Raw genomic sequence first — 19,512 nt, 5'->3', positions numbered from 1 at the left:
CGGACTTACCAGCCTCCACAGCTGGGATAAGATAAATACTTTCTGTTTTTAACCAGCCACTCTGGCGTTTGGGTGGCTGCCTGCCTGGTCTGACTGTACACCAGGGTCTTCTCCAGTGCAGCATCCCCCAGGTGTTCCCTCTGTGATGCACTACTTTGGTTTCCAGAGTGAGAGCACATGGGGCGGGGCAGAGACCTGAGCAGCATTAAGGGTGCCCCAAGGACGACATCTTGTTAGATTGTAAGAAAGATTCTCATCTTCTGACCTGAATTTAAAGCTAGTGCAGCTGATCAAGGTCTCAGGAAACTCACTTCTCAGTTCCTGACAGGCAGGCAGGAGCCTGGGACACTGGGTGAGACCTGATGTGATAGAGAGAGGTGGTTTGGGTCCCAGTTCCAGGTGGAACCAGGCAGCAGACCTGGTCACACAGGAAGAAGTCTCATCTGGATGAAGCAGTGAAGGCTCACGTATACACCTCCAGCTTGTTCACCTGCTGTCTTCTGACTCTGGAGGGAACCCTGCATTAGTTATGTGTTGTTGTGCAACCAAGTACTGCTGAACTTGGCAGCTTAGCGTAAGTCAGCAAACACCAGGTATCTCACACTTTCTCTGGGTCAAGAATTTTAATAATTTTTCTCCTGTAATTGAGATCCAATCTTACTGCATTGTAGTCAGAAAAGATCTTGGAATGATTTCAATTTTTTTGAATTTACCAAGGCTAGATTTATGGCCCAGGATGTGATCTATCCTGGAGAAGGTTGCGTGTGTGCTTGAGAAAAAGGTGAAATTCATTGTTTTGGGGTGAAATGTCCTATAGATAGGTCTAACTGGTCTGTTGTATTGTTTAAAGTTTGTGTTTCCTTGTTAATTTTCTATCCATAGGTGTGAGTGGGGAATTAAAGTCTCCCGCTATTATTGTGTTATTGTTAATTTCTCCTTTCATATTTGTTAGCATTTGTCTTACATATTGCGGTGCTCCTATTTTGGATGCATATATATTTATAATTGTTATATCTTCTTGTTGGATTGATCCTTTGATCATTATGTAGTGGCCTTCTTTGTCTCTTTTCACAGCCTTTGTTTTAAAGTCTATTTTATCTGCTCTGAGTATTGCTACTCTTGCTTTCTTTTGGTCTCTATTTGCATGAAAACTCTTTTTCCAGCCCTTCACTTTCAGTCTGTATGTGTCCCCTGCTTTGAGATGGGTCTCTTGTAGACAACATATATAGGGGTCTTGTTTTTGTATCCATTCAGTCAGTCTTTGTCTTTGGGTTGGTGCATTCAACCCATTTACATTTAAGGTAATTATTGATAAGTATGATTCCATTGCCATTTACTTTATTGGTTTGGGTTTCGGTTTATACATCCCTTTTGTGTTTCTTGTCTAGAGAAGATCCTTTAGCATTTGTTGGAGAGTTGGTTTGGTGGTGCTGATTTTTTCAGCTTTTGCTTGTCTGTAAAGCTTTTGACTTCTCCTTCATATTTGAATGAGATCCTTGCTGGGTACAGTAATCTGGGCTGTAGATTATTTTCTTTCATCACTTTAAGCATGTCTTGCCATTCCCTCCTGGCTTGAAGAGTTTCTATTGAAAGATCAGCTGTTATCCTTATGGGAATCCCCTTGTGTGTTATTTGTTGTTTTTCCCTTGCTGCTTTTAATATTTGTTCTTTGTGTTTGATCTTTGTTAATTGGATTAATATGTGTCTTGGGGTGTTTTGCCTTGGGTTTATCCTGTTTGGGACTCTCTGGGTTTCTTGGACTTGGGTGATTATTTCTTTCCCCATTTTATGGAAGTTTTCAACTATTATCTCCTCAAGTATTTTCTCATGGTCTTTCTTTTTGTCTTCTCCTTCTGGGACTGCTATGATTCGAATGTTGAGGTGTTTAACACTGTCCTGGAGGTCTCTGAGATTGTCCTCATTTCTTTTAATTCGTTTTTCTTTTTTCTCTCTGATTCATTTATTTCTACCATTCTATCTTCTAATTCACTAATCCTATCTTCTGCCTCTGTTATTCTACTATTTGTTGCCTCCAAAGTGTGTTTGGTTTCTTTTATTGCATTATTCATTATATATTGACTCTTTTTTATTTCTTCTAGGTCCTTGTCAAACCTTTCTTGCATCTTCTCAATCCTTGTCTCCAGGCTATTTATCTGTGATTCCATTTTGATTTCAAGATTTTGGATCATTTTCACTGTCATCATTTGGAATTCTTTATCAGGTAGATTCCCTGTCTCTTCCTGTTTTGTTTGGTTTGGTGGGCATTTATCCTGTTCCTTTACCTGCTGGGCAGTCCTCTGTCTCTTCATCTTGTTTATATTGCTGAGTTTGGGGTGTCCTTTCTGTATTCTGGCAGTTTGTGGAGTTCTCTTTATTGTGGAGTTTCCTCACTGTGGGTGGGGTTGTACAGGTGGCTTGTCAAGGTTTCTTGGTTAGGGAAGCTTGTGTCAGTGTTCTGATGGGTGGAGCTGAATTTCTTCTCTCTGGAGTTCAATGAAGTGTCCAGTAATGAGTTATGAGATGTCAATGGTTTTGGAGTAACTTTGGGCAGCCTGTATATTGAAGCTCAGGGCTGTATTTCTGTGTTGCTGGAGAATTAGCATGATATGTCTTGCTCTGGAACTTGTTGGCCCTTGGGTGGTGCTTGGTTTCAGTGTAGGTATGGATGCATTTGATGAGCTCCTATCGATTAATGTTCCCTGGAGTCAGGAGTTCTCTGGTGTTCTCGGGGTTTGGCCTTAAGCCTCCTGCTTTTGGTTTTCAGTCTTATCTTTACAGTAGTCTCAAGACTTCTCCTTCTATACAGCACCATTGATAAAACATCTAGGTTAAAGATGAAAAGGTTCTCCACAGTGAGGGACACCCAGAGAGGTTCACAGAGTTTCATGGAGAAGAGGGAGGAGGGAGTTAGAGGTGACCTGAATGAGATGAGGTGGAATCAATAGAGGAGAGAGCAAGCTAGCCAGTAATCACTTCCTTATGTGCACTCCACAACTGGACTGCTCAGAGATGTTTACGGAGTTATACAGAGAAGAGAAGAGGGAGGAAGGAGGCAGAGCTGGCCAGGAGGATAAAGGGGGGGAATCAAAACGAGCGAGACAGATCTAGCCGGTAATCAGTTCCCTAAGTGTTCTCCACTGTCTGGAACACATAGAAATTCACAGAACTGGGTAGAGAAGGGGGGTAAGGAGGAGACACAGGCGATCTGGTGGAGAAAAGGAGAGTCCAAAGGGGGAGAGAGCAGTCGAGCCAGTAATCTCCCTCCCAAGTAAAAATGGAAACTGAAGAGTGGATTCTTAAAAGTACAAAATTGATAACAAATACCAAAAAGCAAAGATTAAAAATCTAGAGTAGAGTTTGGAATTTCAAAAATACAATATTAAAGAAAAGGAAAAAAAAAAGAAACAGAAAAAAAAGTCACAAAAATTATAAAATAAATATATACATATGAAGTTTGCTTTTAAAAAATAAGGTCTTCTTTTTGCTTTTCAAGGTAATAGTAGGTTATAAAAGTGAAAATTAAAGGAGTAATAGAGGACTTAAATTTTTTTTAATTAAAAAAAGAATGACCATAAAAATAGTAAAAATATATCTAGGATTTTTCTCTGGTGTTGTTGTGGGTATTGTGGGGTCAGTTCATTTTTGGATAGTTCCTTGGTCTGGCTTATATTTCTCAAGCTCTCTAGGTCCCTTCCTATGTAGTCGGTACTACAACAGGGTTTTAGTCTATTGCACCTGTCACTTCCAAGGCGATTCCCTCTGTTTTATCTTCTCTTGTTTGCTGATCTGTTCAGTGTCTGGTTTCCGCCCTGACACAAGGGGGCGGTGGTGGACACGTTTTTTAGGCTCACTTGTTCAGTTGCACTGTGGGGAGGGAGGGATGCTGCAAACAAATAACACTGGCATGTGCTCGCAGTGTCTCGGGCACACTGGGCCTGCCCCTGCTCACGGCGCGTGTACCCTCCCTGCCCACACTATTCAGGCTCTAGCTTGCTCCACCAGGAACAGTCCGAGGCCGGCCCTGGGCTGCATGCACTTCCCAGGTCTAAGCCGCTCAGGTTCAGGCACTCAGGTAGTCCTCAGAGGCGCAGACTCGGTTGGGCCTGCGTTTTGTGCCCTTCCCAGGTTCGAGCAGCTTAGGTGATGAGGTGTTTGGTGAGCGCAGTTGCTGTGACTTATCGCCTCCCCCGTCCCTGCCGCTTGGTTTTCTGGGTGTACAACCAGCACACCTTCTCAGGCGGATGTTGATTGTCCAGAACCCCTGGAAGTCTTAGTTAGCGAAGAAGCTTGCTTGCAGTTTGGTAGATAATGTCTCTCTGGGGCTGCGATTGCCCCCTTCCAGCTCTGGCTGCCTGTCACCGAAGGGGGATGGTCTGCAGCCGGCTAGTTCTGTTCAGGCCTTTGTTCTGTGCACAGGCCTGGTGGTGTCTTTGGGCTTTTCGCGCTGGTAGCTATCCCACAGTCTGGTTCGCTAGCCCAAGTTAGCTCGGTCAGATTGCCCTAGGGGCATTCAGGCCCAATCCTTACTCTAAGTGATGCAGCCAGCGCCTCCCTGCCCAGCCCCTTCTTGCTAGTGATGGGTGCAGGCTTCTGCCCTGCTTCTCCACTGGGGGAGTTACCGTTGGGCTCGTAATCTGTGGGGTTTCATTATTTATTTATTTTCCCTCCCTGTTACGTTGCCCTCTGTGCTTCCAAGGCTCACCACAGACTCGGCAGTGAGAGTGTTTCCCGGTGTTTGGAAACTTCTCTCTTTTTAAGACTCCCTTCCTGGGACGGAGCTCCGTCCCTACCTCTTTTGTTTTGTCTTTTATATTTTTTCCTACCTCCTTTCGAAGACAATGGGCTGCTTTTCTGGGTGCCTGATGTCCTCTGCCGGCATTCAGAAGTTGTTTTGTGGAATTTACTCAGCATTTAAATGTTCTTTTGACGAATTTGTGGGGGAAAAAGTGGTCTCTCAGTCCTATTCCTCCACCATATTAGGAACACCCCTTGTGGGTCAAGAATTGACATGGCTTACCTGGATCCTCGGATTCATGATGTCTCACAAGGATGCAATTATCTGAAGGTTCAACCAGGGGAGGATATCGCCCATGTACTTACCTGGTTGTTAGCAGCATTGAGACTTTGGTGTATTGTTGAACTGAAATCTAATCTCATAAGTGACATCTCATCACTTTTGCCAAATTCCATTTGTTACATGCATGTTACTAAGTACATTTGAGTGTGGGGATTACACAAGGATGTGGATACCAGGCAACAGAAAATATTGGAACACTTTAGAGCCTGTTACCCCAGCCCTCTGTTCCTGAGCTGGATGAAATTCTCCCTATGGACAGGGAAGGAGAGGGAAGATTCCTCCCTGGATCCCGGGCCATGAGCTATAACTGAGACAGGGAAGCTGGGCCCTAGTAGCCTTGGGCACATCTACAGGGAGGGCAGCATCCAGAGTCTCTGGAGGCCTGTCCTCGGTGGTGTCCCTGGAGCTGGTTCTACAGGCTCGTGAGAAACATCTGGTGCCTCCCTTCCAACTCTGGGTTCAGTAATGGCACATTGGGAGCTTAGAGTTGGCCATGGGGGGAATATATATACCACAGAAGTCAACAAATGCTGTACACAGGGATTTTTTTCAGAGATCAGAGTGCTCATTTTTTATTACTTGCCAGTACACTACTGCATGGTGTACTAAAATCTGTCCTGCATCTGTGTCTATGTCTCTCTTGCAGATCTGGAGCTGAGGCTGAAGGATGGAGGTCGCCGCTGTGAGGGGAGAGTGGAAGTGAAGCACCAAGGAGAATGGGGCACAGTGAATAGTTACAAGTGGGGCTTAGAAGAGGCCGCTGTGGTGTGTAGACAGCTGGGTTGTGGAGCTGCTGTTGATGCTCTCCAAAGAGTTCACTTTGGATCAGCAGTTGGCCCCATTTGGTTTTATGCTATTTACTGCAGAGGGACAGAGTCAGCTATCACGGAGTGTACTTCTACTGCTGTTAAAGACTATCATCCTGAGGGCCTTTCCCATGACCAGGATGCTGGAGTAGTCTGCTCAGGTAAGGCTTGTCTAGTCTGGGAGGGGATCTCCAGCAGGAAAAGCCTCAGTCTCATTCCCAGCCTAACTATAAGAATATGGATCACAGACTTTAGTACATACTTGAGTGAAGATTTCAGTCACACAGTTATTCCTAGAGCATTAGGTGTTCAAGGAAGCAGAAGGGCTTTCTTGGCAATGGACAGTAAAGGCTCCAGATCCAGTGTGCGCTGTGCCCTTCCGGTCTGTGTGATGTGTCACAGGAGGCAGTGAGGTGAGATCAAATGTTTCATGCATGTACAACTGCCTGGTTGAACCTACATTAATTAGGTTAATATAGTCGTAGTACCATCGTAGTTTTTTGTATTTTTTTCATGGGATGGTCAGACAAGTGGAGCTCTAAGAGGGGATATAGGAGAGGTGCAGGTAAGGAGAGGTGTGAGTTTATTATACTCACAGATCCTAGAGAGACAGAGTATCAGTAGGTGGGTACTTGGGGGAGGTGCCTGTGGAACACCCTGATCCAAGCAGTGGTGCCCCCCAAATGGAGTGTGAAGACCCATGGACACATATATATATATATATATATATATATATATATATATATATATATATATATATATATGTCTTGTCTTCATTTTCATCCAGCCAGTCTCTGTCTTTGGGTTAGAGCGTTGAATCAGTTTACATTTAAGGTAATTATGGAAATGTATGTTCTTACTCACACTCTGTTAATTGCTTTATATTTTTTTGGTAGGTCTTTTTTTCTTCCCTTCCTCTTTGGTTCTCTTCTCATGATTTGATGGCTATCTTTAATGCTATGTTTGAATTCCTTTTTCTTTATTGTGTGAATATATACTGTAGATTTTTGATTTGTGGTTACCATGAGGTTTTGATATGCAGTCTATTGCAAGCTGCTGGTCTTTAAATTTCTAATGGATTTCCAATATCTTGCATTTTTATTCTCCTCACGATTGCTAGTTTCAGTATCATATTTGTGTGTGTGATAAAAAAAAGAATGCTTTCCTAACTTTATTGTAAGTTTGCTTTTACTGGTAAGCTTTCTCATTCATACTTTACTTTTTTCTTCTCTGGCCTTTTAATTTTCTGCCCAGAAAAGTTCCTTTAGCTCTTGGAAGCTGGTACAGTGGTGCTGAATGCTTTTAGCTTTTTCTTGTCTGTAAAGCTTTTGATTTCTCCATAGAATCTGAATAAGAGCCTTGCTGGGTAGAGTATCCTGATTGTAGGTTTCCCTCTTTTATCAGTTTAAATATATCATGCCACTCCCTTCTGGCCTGCAAAGTTTCTGCTGAAAAATCAGATGAAAAACTTATGACAATTCCTTTTAAGTTATTTGTTGCTTTTCATAGTTTCTCTTTGTCATTAGCTTTTGTCAGTTTGATTAATGTGAGTCTTGACATGTTTCTTCTTGGGTTTATCCCATTTAGGATTCTGTGCTTCCTGGACTTCAGTAACTATTTCCCTTCCCATGTTAGGGAAGTTTTCAGCTATTATCTTTTCAAATATTTCTCAGCTCTTTTCTCCTTCTGGGACTCCTACAATGTGAATGTTTGTGAATTTAATGTTGTCCCAGAAGTTTCTTACACTGTCCTCACATCTTTTCATTATTTTTTCTGTCCCATAGCAGTGACTTTTCACCATTCTGTCTTCTAGCTCACTTATCTATTTTTCTGCCTCATTTATTCTGCTGTTGATTCCTTCTAGTATACTTTTCATTTCTTTTACTGTATTATTCTTCAACTCTGTTCTGTATATCTTCTAGCTCTCTGTTAAACATTTCTTGTATCATTTCATTCCACGCCTCCATTCTTTTTCCAAAATCTTGAATCACCTTTATTATCATTACTCTGCATTTTTTTTCAGGCAGATTGCCTACATCCATTTCACTTAGTTGTTCTCCTGGGATTTTATCTTGTTACTTTTTCTAAAATATAATCCTCTGCTGTCTCATTTTATCTAACTTTCTGTGTTTATAGTGTCTCTTCCACAGGCTTGTGGAATTGTCATTCTTCTTCCTTTTGGTGTCTGCCCCCTGATGGGTGAGACTCATCTAGAGGCTTGTGCAGGCTTCCTGGTGGAGGTTTTGGTGCCTGCTGACTAGTGGGAGGAGCTAGATCTTGATCTTCTCGTGTGCAGAGCCATGCCAAAAGATGTGTATAGAGGCAGTTGTGGGCTCAGGAAGACTTTAGACTGCCTGTCTGCTAATGGGCAAGGCTGTGTTCCTGCCCTGTGGGTTGTTTGATCTGAGGCATCTCATCACTGGAGCCTGCAGGCTGTTGGGTGGGGCCAGGTCTTGGTGTCAAAATGGCAGCCTCCAGGGGAGCTCATGCCAATGAGTACTCCTTGGTATTTGTGCCACCAATGTCCTTGTCCCTGCAGTGAGCCACAGCTGCCCTCACCTCCCCAGAAGACTCTATAAGACAAGCAGGTAGGTCTGGCCTTGGCTTCTGTGAAGTCATGGTTTTTCCCCTGGGCCCCAGTGGGTTTCCCTGGGAGCTCAGCTGGTAAAGAATCTGCCTACAATGCAGGAGATCCTGGTTCAATTCCTGGGTTGGGAAGATCCACTGGAGAAGGAATAGGCTACCCAATCCAGTATTCTTGGGCTTTCCTGGTAGCTCAGACAGTAAAGAATCTGCCTGCAATGCAGGAGACCTGAGCTCATTCCCTGGGTTGAGAAGATCCCCTGGAGGAAGGAAAGGCTACCCACTCCAGTATTCTGGCCTGGAGAGTTCCATAGACAGAGGAGACTGGCAGGCTAGAGTTCATGTGGTCACAAAAATTTGGACATGACTGAGCGACTTTCACTTCACTTCACTTCCCTTGTTCATGTGGAGTTCCTATGATCAAGCCCCCTGTACTTCAAAACCAAGTGCTCTGGGGGCTCCTCTTCCTGACGCCAGACCCCCAGGGTGGGGAGCTTGACCTGAGTTTCAGAAACGTTCTGTGGGTAATCTGTCATATAATTATTTTCCAGTTTGTTAATCATTCACCTGGTGGGTATGAGGTTTGATTATATTGTAAATAAATCTCTCCTACCATCTTATTGTGGCTTCTTCTTTGTCTTTGGATGTAGAATATCATTTCTAATAGGTTATACTCTTTTTTGTTGATGGTTGTTCAAAAGTTAGTTGTGATTTTTGTGCTTTTGTGAGAGGAGGTAAGCTTAAGTCATTATACTCTGCCATCCTTCATATTTTATCTTAAAAGGATAAGGGAAAACTGAAAGTGAAAGTCATTCAGTTGTGTCTGACTCTTTGAGACCCCACGAACTAAACAGTCCATGGAATTCTCCAGGCCAGAATCTTGGAGTGGGTAGCCTTTTCCTTCCCCGGGGGATCTTCCCAACCCAGGGATCGATCCCAGGTCTCCCGCATAGGAGGTGGATTCTTTACCAGCTGAGCCACCAGGGAACCCCAAGAATACTGGAGTGGGTAGCCTATCCCCTCTCCAGCAGATCTTCCTGACCCAGGAATTGAACTGGCTTCTTCTGCATTGCAGGCAGATTCTTTACCAACTGAGTTTTCACAGAAGCCCTTAAAATGACAGTTTGTCACCTAACAAATAATAAAACAAATTAATAAATCTTATAAAATGTTGCTGCTATTTTTATCTTAAATATTCTATTATCTCAAACATGTGCAATAGTTTTTGTATTTATTCACAGAATTATCATTTAGAGCAGTCTTTATAGCTTCGGGTAGACCCAAATTTCCACATGTTAGCACTTTCTTGTACCTTACTGGAACATTTTGTGTGTGTTTGTAGTGATGGTCTGGTGGTCTCAAATTCTATCATCTTTTTTATATGAAACATTTTAACTTTTAATAATTTTAAAAAATATTTTCACCAGTGACTGTGTTCTAGTTTAGAAATTTTCACCACACTGAAGACATTTTTACATTGGCCTATGGCTAGCATTGCCTCTAATAAATAGCCAGTAATACTTCGAGTGAACTCCGGGAGATGGTGATGGACAGGGAAGCCTGGTGTGCTGCGATTCATGGGGTCGCAAAGAGTCGGACACGACTGAGCAACTGAACTGAACTGAATACTTATTTTTGTCCCCCTTTACATAACATGTCAATGTTTCATGCCACTTTTTTTTTTTTTTTTTTGGTTTATCACTGGTTTTCCATAATTATATTATTAGGTGTCTGAGGTAGTTTTCCTTATTTTTATCTTTTAGAGTTTGTTTAGCTTTTTGGCTTCGTTTATAGTCTTTGTTAAATTTGGGGAAAATTCCATCCATTATTTACAACTAGTTTTCTACTCATCCCTTATTCTGAGTCTCCAAATATATATATTTTTACATGGTTTACTCTTGTCCCAAGTGCCACAGAGTTCCCATCCATGGTTCATTTTCTGGCTCTTTTTTCTCTCTGCCTCAGTTTGGATAGTCTCTATTGATAGGTGTTTAATTTCCCCACCCCCTTTTTTTGTTCTGCCATATCTAACCTCTTTTTATGCTAATCCAGTCAATTTTTCATTCCACATATTGATTTTTCAGTTTTAGAAGTTCCATTTGGCTATTTTCTAGTTTTTTCTCTTTGTTTTATTTATTTATTTATTTTTTTGCTAAGCATATTTACATTACTGTCTTTATTAGCAGTCAATTAAATAATTTGTTATTCTGGAATCTGTTTTTAGTGATTGCTCTTTTAAAATTTTGCTATGAGTTACATTTTTCTTTTTTAGAAAGCCTTGTAACTTTTTGATTGGATGTTGGGCACTGCTAGGATGTCCTTTAACAGAAAGAATTCTAGCAACAAACAATCAGAATACGGAGACTAATATAAATACAGTCAAATATCAGGGAATTTTACTTGATGAATCAAACAATGTTTTTCATTGAATTACATTGCATTCTCTTAAAAATATGTTCATTGGGTGGCAAAGTGATAAATTTTTATTTTGGTTTCTCTACTTTAACTTCAAAACTTCTTGTTATCCCACTTTTGCTTGCCACATACCCAAATTATACTCTACTTCTACAGCAGTTGCTTCCCTTTTTCCATTTTATTTGCCATCCATCCATATCTTTTAAAATTGTGTTTTCTTGTCTGAAGTGGGAGAAATGGGAAAGGATGGAACAGTTGGGTAGCATATAAGAGGAGCAGAGTGCAATGAAATATTCTAATTACTAATTTAACAACTATTTTCCCTAAATACTTGTGTATTTTATACAGATTGAGGCTTTTAAAACTCAGAACTCTGCAAATTAGGCCTTACTTGATTTCTGCTTCTTTATTACTCTCTTCTCCCTCTCTTTTTGCAGCCTGCCACCTTCTTTCAAGATTATAAAATATATAAGAAAGAAATTAATGAAGATATAGATAAATGAAAAAGCATCCTGTGTTCATGGGTTGGAAGAATCTATATTGTTAAAATGTCTACACTACTCAAAGTGATCTACAGGTTTTACATAATCCTTCTCAGAAGCCCAATGGCATTCATTATAGATATAGAAAGTACAATTCTGAAATACAGTCTAAAATACGTATATTGTTTACTTTCAATCTAGTCATGATTTTTTGTTTCCTCACCATTATTGACTTTTAGTTTCATTCCACTGTGGTCAGGAAAGATACTTGGAATTGTTCAAATTTTCTTGAATTTGTTAAGACTTGTTTGTAGGCTAACAATGCATTTACCCTGGAAAATATTCCATGTGTGCTTGAGAAGAATGCATATTGATTTTCTGTTTGAATGATCTGTTAATTATAGAGAGTGGGATATTGAAGTTTTCTATTGTTAATGTATTGCTTCTGCTTCTCCCTTAAGAGCTGTCCATGCTTTCCTGTATACTGAAATGCTATAATGTTGGGTGTGTATATATGTGTAGTTGTTATATCTTCCAGTTGAACTGTCTCTTGTGACAGTTTTTTACTTAAAGTCTCTTTTGTCTGACTTTGATCTCTTTAGGTTATTATTTGCATGACATCTCTTTCTCCACCTGTTCACTTTCAGCCTGAGTCATGAAATCTAAAGTGAGTCTCTTATACACAGTATGTAGTTGGATCTTGTTTTTAATCCATTCAGATAATCTATACTTTTTCATTTGAAAGTGCAGTACGTTCACATGTATAATCATATTGAAGGATAAGGACTTACATTGCTTTTTTATTAACTGTTTTCTCTCTGTTTTATAGTTTCTTGCTCCTCCTTTCTTCTGTGTTGTATTTATGGCTTGATGATTTCTTATAGTGGTATGCTTTGATTAATTTCTCTTTTTTTGTGTGTATGTACCATACTTTTTATTGTAGTTACCAATGAACTTGTATAAAACATTTTCTAGCTATCGCAGTCTATAGCAAAGTTAAGTACTGTTATGAAAACAACTCAATTTCAATAGCATGCAAAAACTGCATTTTATTCCTCCCCTACATTTTAAGTGATTGATATCAGAGTTTACTTCTTTCTATATTGTGTTTCCAACAGCAGCTTTCTGTAATTATAGTTACTCTTAAGATGGTCTTTTGATTTATATTTAAATACTAATGTTAAAAGCAAGTTATGTACCAATATTACAATATTCTGTATTTCCCTTTAGATTTACCAGTAAGATTTACACTTTCATATGTGAAGATACTTTTGTATCCTTGTTTTGTTTAGCACTTTGGTAATGTAGTGATGATGAAATCCTTCAGATTTTGCTTGTCATTTATATATATGACATATATATATATATATATATATATATATATATATATATATATATATATATATATATATAGAGCCTGGTGGCTCAAATGGTAAAAAAAAAAGCCTTCCTACAGTGCAGGATACCCAGGTTTGATCCCTGGGTTGGGAGGATCCCTTGGAGAAGGGATTGTCTACCCACTCTAGTATTCTTACCTAGAGAATTCCATGGACAGAAGAACCTGGAGGGCTACAGTCCTTGGAGTCACAAAGAGTTGGACATGACTGAACAACTAACACACACACAAATGTATATATAACATGTATATGTTATATAGTGTAAACACACACATATTATATAACATATATAATATACATATATTATTGTTTGGGTACTGGTTGCGGTTCCATTTGAACTTGCGTCTCCTGCATTGGTAGGCTGATTCTTTACCTCTAAGAAACCTGGGAAGCCCTTTTGTGTGTGTATACATATATATGTGTATATATCTAATAGCCCCATTTTTAAAGGATAGTTTATCCATGTAAAGCTTTGATGATTGGGTTGGCAAGGTTTTTTTCTTGTGGTACTTTTGATGTATTATGCTGCTCTCCCGGACTTCAAGATTTCTAGTTTTAAAGGGTTTTTCTTGGTGACAAGTCACTTTTTTTTCCTGTTTTCAAAAATTTCTCTTTATGTTAAAGTTTGGTAATTTAATCATAACGTGTCTTGGTGTGGACCTCTTTGCATTTCACCTATTTGGGAACTCATAGGCTTCATGAATCAAGATGTCCATTTCCCTCCCTAGATATGGAAATTTCTAAGTTATTATTTCTTTGAATAAGCTTTCTGCTCCTTTATTTCTTTTTTCCTACTGGGATTCTCAAATATATATATGTGTGTGTGTGTGTGTGTGTGTGTGTGTGTGTGTGTGTAATGGTATCCCAAATGTGCTATGTATTCTGTTCACTGTTATTTCGTTTTGTTTTTCTAATTTGATAATTTCAAATGGAATGTCTTCAAGCTTACTGATTCTTTGATTTCCTTGATAGAGTTTCCTTGATGCTTTCCTTTGGATTTGTAATTCAATTATTGAATCCTTGAGCTCCAGAATTTCTGTTTGGTTCTTTTATTTATGTTTTCTAGTTCTTTATGAAGCTTCTTATTCTGTTCATGTATAGTTTTCCTGATTGTGTTTACTTGTCTTTCTGCATTCTTTTGTGGGTCACTGAGCTTCAAAACAATGAATTTGAATTTTTTATCAAGCGGTTCATAGATCTCTATTTCTTTAGGATCAGTTTGGGAGCTTTATTAGTTTCCTCTGGTGGTGTCATGTTTGCTAGATTCTTCATCATCTGGGTAGGCTTGCACTGGTGACTGTGCATTTGAAGGAGCAGACACTTCTTCCAGACTTTACAGACTGGTTTCCACAAGTAAATACTTACTGCCTTGTCCTTGAACTGATAGGACTGCCTCTGGAATCAGGGACTAGCAAAGTTGGAGTTAGGTTATGTTGCTGCTCCTGTAGCTGCTTTGGGGTCTATGGTCAGTGGGTATGTAGCAAAGGCATGGATGGATGTGGTTTTCTCTGGGTTCCTGCATGGTCAGGATTGCCTCCCTACTTTGGTAGAATGGGTCTGGATAAGTGAAGGGGCTGCTTCATAATCTGTACTCAGGTCTGCAGTTGGCCCTCCTATTACCAGAGTTTCCAACAGGTTGTGCCTCCTTCTGGATGTCTGGGCAGACAGGACTGCCCAGAACATGGTGGTGCAAAGCTGGAGCAACATTATGGAGCTGATTCTGGGTCCACAGTTCTGTCTGAAGTTGGCAGGCATGTTGCTGGGGGCACCCTGTTTCTGTGGGAGAATGAGAGCAGGAGAATCTCCTTTTCTATCATCTTGATGTCAAATATGGATACAGAAAAAGCACAATAATAGAATTAAAATCAGTTAAATATCACCCCTTAGCATTTTCTGTGATTCCTGTGTCAGAAGGAAAACCTGTAATAGGAACTGTTTGGCAAACTCACAGTCCTGAAACTTCCAATCAGAATTCACTCTCTCCCAAGGTCATTGACAAATCCTGGGGTTTCAAGAGAGATGGTTAGGACCACACACCCTCTTCTATGACTCTCTGAGCTATCTTAACTCATGTTCTTTCCCACTGAAGTCACCTAAGAAATTCTTGGAATTTTTGCCATTAAAATTATCAGAAAAATATAAAAACCATAAATGTCGATCATTTATAATGTCTATATTTCTTCTCTCAGACAACCTCCCTACAGGTTGGCATGCTTTCTTAGATCCTGCTTCATGATTTTCCTTACCTAAGTCACTTGAGAACTAGCTCCTGGGAAAGAAATCTATTCAAAATAATAGACTCACAAGTCTCAGGAAAATTTTCTAACTTTGTCTAGATGACAGATCTCTACTCTGTCATAGTTCTTGTCTCTCTGGGGTGGTTCTGTTTTTCATATGTCTGCATTCACATTTGAATGCCAACACATTATGCAATTTCCTTGGGCTCTGTAGTCCTGGGCTCCTACATGTAAAATTCACTTCTCCAACCAATGATAATTACATGTTCCTGGTATTCAGCCATTTCTGATGATAGGTTTTGGGCTCTGTAGTTTCCAGGCCTATAGATTGAGGAATTCATATTTCTAACTATTCTCAGAGTATACATTGTTGGGATACAGTCATCCAAACTGACCCTGCAAATTCTTCTGAATTTCTCTTCAGAATCTTGTTCATGAAAAGGCAATTCTGACACCAACTATCAAATTCTCTCTCCATACCCCACTCCTGGAAAAGAAAAGCATTCACATCATTGCCTGTGTGTGTTGTTTCCATTTGTCAAGTCAGGATCAAGAACACTCACTGGGTTTCCTTGTTTGTTCCTCTTAGGATTTATGCGTCTAGCTGATGGAGACAGACCCTGCTCGGGGCGAGTAGAAGTTCATTCTGGAAAAGACTGGACCCCAGTGTCTGATGGGAACTTCACACTCCCCACTGCACAGGTCATCTGTGCAGAACTGGGATGTGGCAATGTTGTGTCTGTCCTGGGACATGTGCCCTTCAGAGAGTCAGATGGCCGGGTCTGGGCTGAAGAGTTCAGGTGTAAAGGAGAGGAGCCTGAGCTCTGGTCCTGCCCCAGAGTGCCCTGTCCAGGGGGCACTTGTCACCACAGTGGAGCTGTTCATGTTGTCTGTTCAGGTGAGATGTAGATCAGGTTTATAACCTCTCCACTTACCTTGTTCAGGTGAGAAAATAAGACTGTTGAAACTCTGTCTCTTTCTACCAATGTACACAGAAGTCCGACTCATTAAAAATGGCTCCTCTCAATGTGAGGGGCAGGTGGAGATGAATATTTCTGGACGATGGAGAGCACTCTGTGCCTCCCACTGGAGTCTGGCCAATGCCAATGTTGTCTGTCGTCAGCTTGGCTGTGGAGTCGCCATCTCCACCCCGAGAGGACCACACTCTGTGGAAGGAAGTGATCAGATCTCAACAGTCCGATTTCACTGTTCTGGGGTGGAGTCCTTTCTGTGGAGTTGTCCTGTTACTGCTCTGGGTGGTCCTGACTGTTCCCATGGCAACATGGCCTCTGTGATCTGCTCAGGTAAGAGAAGGTGAAGGGCTACTGGTACTCAGGATGCTCCTGGAGTGAAATGTCCTGAAGAGCAGAGAGTGACAGGAAACTGGCATCAAAAGTCAGATATTTCATGGTGAAATGTGGTTCTTCTCATTGTTCATTCATTTTCCAACTCAGAGCAAGAAGTGGTAAGGGGAAATAATGTATGTTTAAGTAACAGTATTATTTAAATATAATCATAGAAAATAATGTAAAAGCAGTACGTGTAGATTTCAAACATATACCCAGATCAGCAAAGAGAACATTCCTAGCATCACAGTCACTGTTCCTTCCCCATGACTCTGTCTCCCTCCTCTCCAGCTAAAACTGCCTTCCCAACTTCTACTACCATAGAGTGTTTTATCATCTTTTGAACTGTGTATAAAATTATGCAGTATGTTTTCTTTTGTGTATAACATTGCATCACCATTATATTTGAGATTCACTCATGATGTTGCTTGTAGAAGCATTTTATTAATTTTTATTACTGTAGAGTATGTCTTTGAATGATCACACGACCATGAATTGATCCATTCCACAATAGATAGTAGAGATTTGAATTGTTTCCTATTCTTGACAATTACAAAAATGATGCTACAACTTACCATTGACAATGACTTTGGGTGCAAACATGCTATCTTGTGTGTTTAACCTATGGTCTTTCATTTTCATTTTCTTAATGGTATGGTGTCCTTTGATGAGCCAATCTCTTAATCTTAAGAAATTGCTGCTTACTAACTTCTTCCTTAACGTTTAATGCTTCTTATATACTTTAAAAAGAACTTTGTCTACTCTAAGACCATAAAAACACTCTCCAAGAGTGTCTCATAGAAGTTTAATTATTTTTCTCTTGCATAGAATTGTGCATCCCTTCTGCAACTGATATCCATGTAAGTTAAGATCAAGTTTCATATGACATCGAACTGACTCAGAATCTTTTTCTGAAAAGACTCTTTTCCCCACTGCAGTGCTACCTTTATCATAAGAAGAGCATATGTCTGAGTCTTTTTTAAGACTCTCTCTTCTATTCCATTGTATCATTTCTCTATCTTCACACCAATACTGCATTTTCTTAATTATTGTAACTTTATAGTAAGTCTGGATAATTTTAATGTATAAGAGTTACTTTATATTATTAACTCTTCCACTTTTGTTGCTTTTTTGGTCAACTGTGTTGGTCATTCTGGTTCTTTTGTATTTTATTCCAATTTTGGAATCAGATTTTCATTTAAAAAACATATGTATTTATTTGACAGTGTTGGGCATTAGTTGCAGTGTATGGATCTTCATTATATCTTGTGAGATCTTCTGTTATGACACATGGACTGCCAAGTTGTGAGGCTCTTGCTGAGATTCTCTGTGGCATGTGGGATCTTAGTTCTCACACCAAGGATCGAACCTGAGTCCTCTGCATTGCATGGTTGAGTCTCAATCACTGGACCAGGAGAGACGTCCCTCAGCTTGTCATTTTTCATCAAAAAAAAAAAAAGCATAAATGTATTTTGTTTGAGATTAGAGTTAATCTACACAGAAATTTGAGGTGATTGACTGATGATGTTGAATCTTCCAATTCATTGGCATATATATATATCCCTCCATTCAATTAGGTCTCCAATTTCTCTCAGAGGTTTTGCTCATCTTCTGCTAGGTTTTTCTCCTAGGCATTTTATGTTTTTGATGTTATAAGTATTACTTTTAGTGGAAATGTCCTAGGAATGATTTATCTCTGACTTGTTTTTGCTTTTCCTTTTTTTAAATCTTAATGTAATTTAAGACTTACAGTAAAGGTGTAAGAATAATATAAGAATTCAGAAGACCTTTGGTTGGATTTCCCAACGTTAGTATTCTGCTTTATTCTCTTCCCCCAACTGACATCTCTCTCTATATCTGTTTCTGTCTTTCGTTCTCTGTCCCCCTCCCACCACATTTCTCCATGAATATGTAAAATCTTTCTGAATTAGGTTGCAGACATGATGTCTCTTTACCCCTAAAATACTTCAAGGGATTTCCTTATGTAACCACACTTCAGTCAAGTCATCAGACGACTTCAGCTCCAGATGACATCTAAGTGCACCCACACGAAAGACTCTAAGACAGAACTGCCAAGTGCGATCTTTCCCAAATTACTTACCCAGGAAGTCTTAAGCAAAATGAAGTTTTTTTTTTTTTTTTTTTTGCTTAAGTGGCTAAGTTTTACAGGAAATTTGATTATACAGCATTATAACCAGGACACGCTTCCCTCGTGGCTCAGTAGTAAAGAACACACCTGCCAAGTCAGGAAATAGATGTTCCACCCCTGGGTCTTGAAGATTCCCTGGAGAAAGAAATGGAAACCCACTGCAATATTCTTGCCTGAAAACTCCCATGGATGAGGAGCCTGGTAGACTACATTCCATATGATCCTTAAAAGTATCAGACATGAATGAGTGACTAAACAACAGCAACAACAACCAGGACACTTATTACATGACCTTTATTTAGAGACCCATGCATCTCTAAATAGAAGACTATTTGTCCTCTGATCTTCTGTTTACTGTTTATACCTTATGCCAAGCTAATGTGTTGAAATGCTTACCCTTTATTTCTTAATAGTGGCTGTTAAGTTTTTCAGCTCTAGAATTTTTATCTGTTGTTATTTTGTCAATTTCTTTTGTCAGTTAATTCTAGGAGGCTATTTAAATTCTCCATCAGATAACTCTAGTAGCTGAATAACTTAGGAAATTCTTTCTAATGTCTATTTCCTCCTGGTTTTCTATGAGATTTCTTTTATATGTGTATTGTTTTTAGTGACAAACACTGTAGATGAAAAAGTGGTAGAATCCCTTTGGGAAAGATTTTATTTTACTTTTCCTGTTTATGGATAGATTTAGAGATAAAAGGGCTTATTAAATTTATTCTTAGTGCAATGGTTGCCTGAAACCAATTGTGGCATTGTCAGAAGCAGAACTCTCCCTAGAGAAGGTGAGCCCTAAGATTATGATAACCTTACTGTTACATTGTTTATCTCAGACTTCATCACTAGGTCATTATTTAGCTTAATTCAATTTCCTGTTCTTCAATCCACCAACCCCCTGATCATTGCTGTTTCTACAGGAAACCAGACCCAGGTGCTGCCCCAGTGCAACGACTCCATGTCTGAAAGAGCAGGCTCTGTAGCTTCAGAGGAGAGCGCCCCCTACTGCTCAGGTGAGGGGCCCAC

At 39.9% G+C, this 19,512-nt stretch overlaps 1 protein-coding gene and 1 pseudogene across 1 annotated transcript in view; one reads left to right on the top strand and one right to left on the bottom strand.

The window, feature by feature from the left end:
- The window catches only part of LOC102185816, a 298,507-nt pseudogene that overhangs the window by 103,323 nt on the left and 175,672 nt on the right, over window positions 1-19,512 (bottom strand).
- Window positions 1-19,512, top strand: part of LOC102186669 (antigen WC1.1-like) — a 55,055-nt gene that overhangs the window by 4,753 nt on the left and 30,790 nt on the right. The window contains exons 2-5 of the mRNA XM_018048530.1: window positions 5,724-6,044; window positions 15,587-15,895; window positions 15,984-16,301; window positions 19,407-19,499. Of these exons, the coding sequence (XP_017904019.1) occupies window positions 5,724-6,044; window positions 15,587-15,895; window positions 15,984-16,301; window positions 19,407-19,499 (1,041 nt within the window). The remainder of the gene's footprint in view (window positions 1-5,723; window positions 6,045-15,586; window positions 15,896-15,983; window positions 16,302-19,406; window positions 19,500-19,512) is intronic.

This window comes from Capra hircus, chromosome 5 (genome assembly GCF_001704415.2).
Source record: "Capra hircus breed San Clemente chromosome 5, ASM170441v1, whole genome shotgun sequence".
In the NCBI taxonomy this organism is placed as follows: Eukaryota; Metazoa; Chordata; class Mammalia; order Artiodactyla; family Bovidae; genus Capra; species Capra hircus.
Note: the sequence above shows the minus strand (reverse complement) of the source record. Positions and strands in the feature narration are given on the sequence as shown.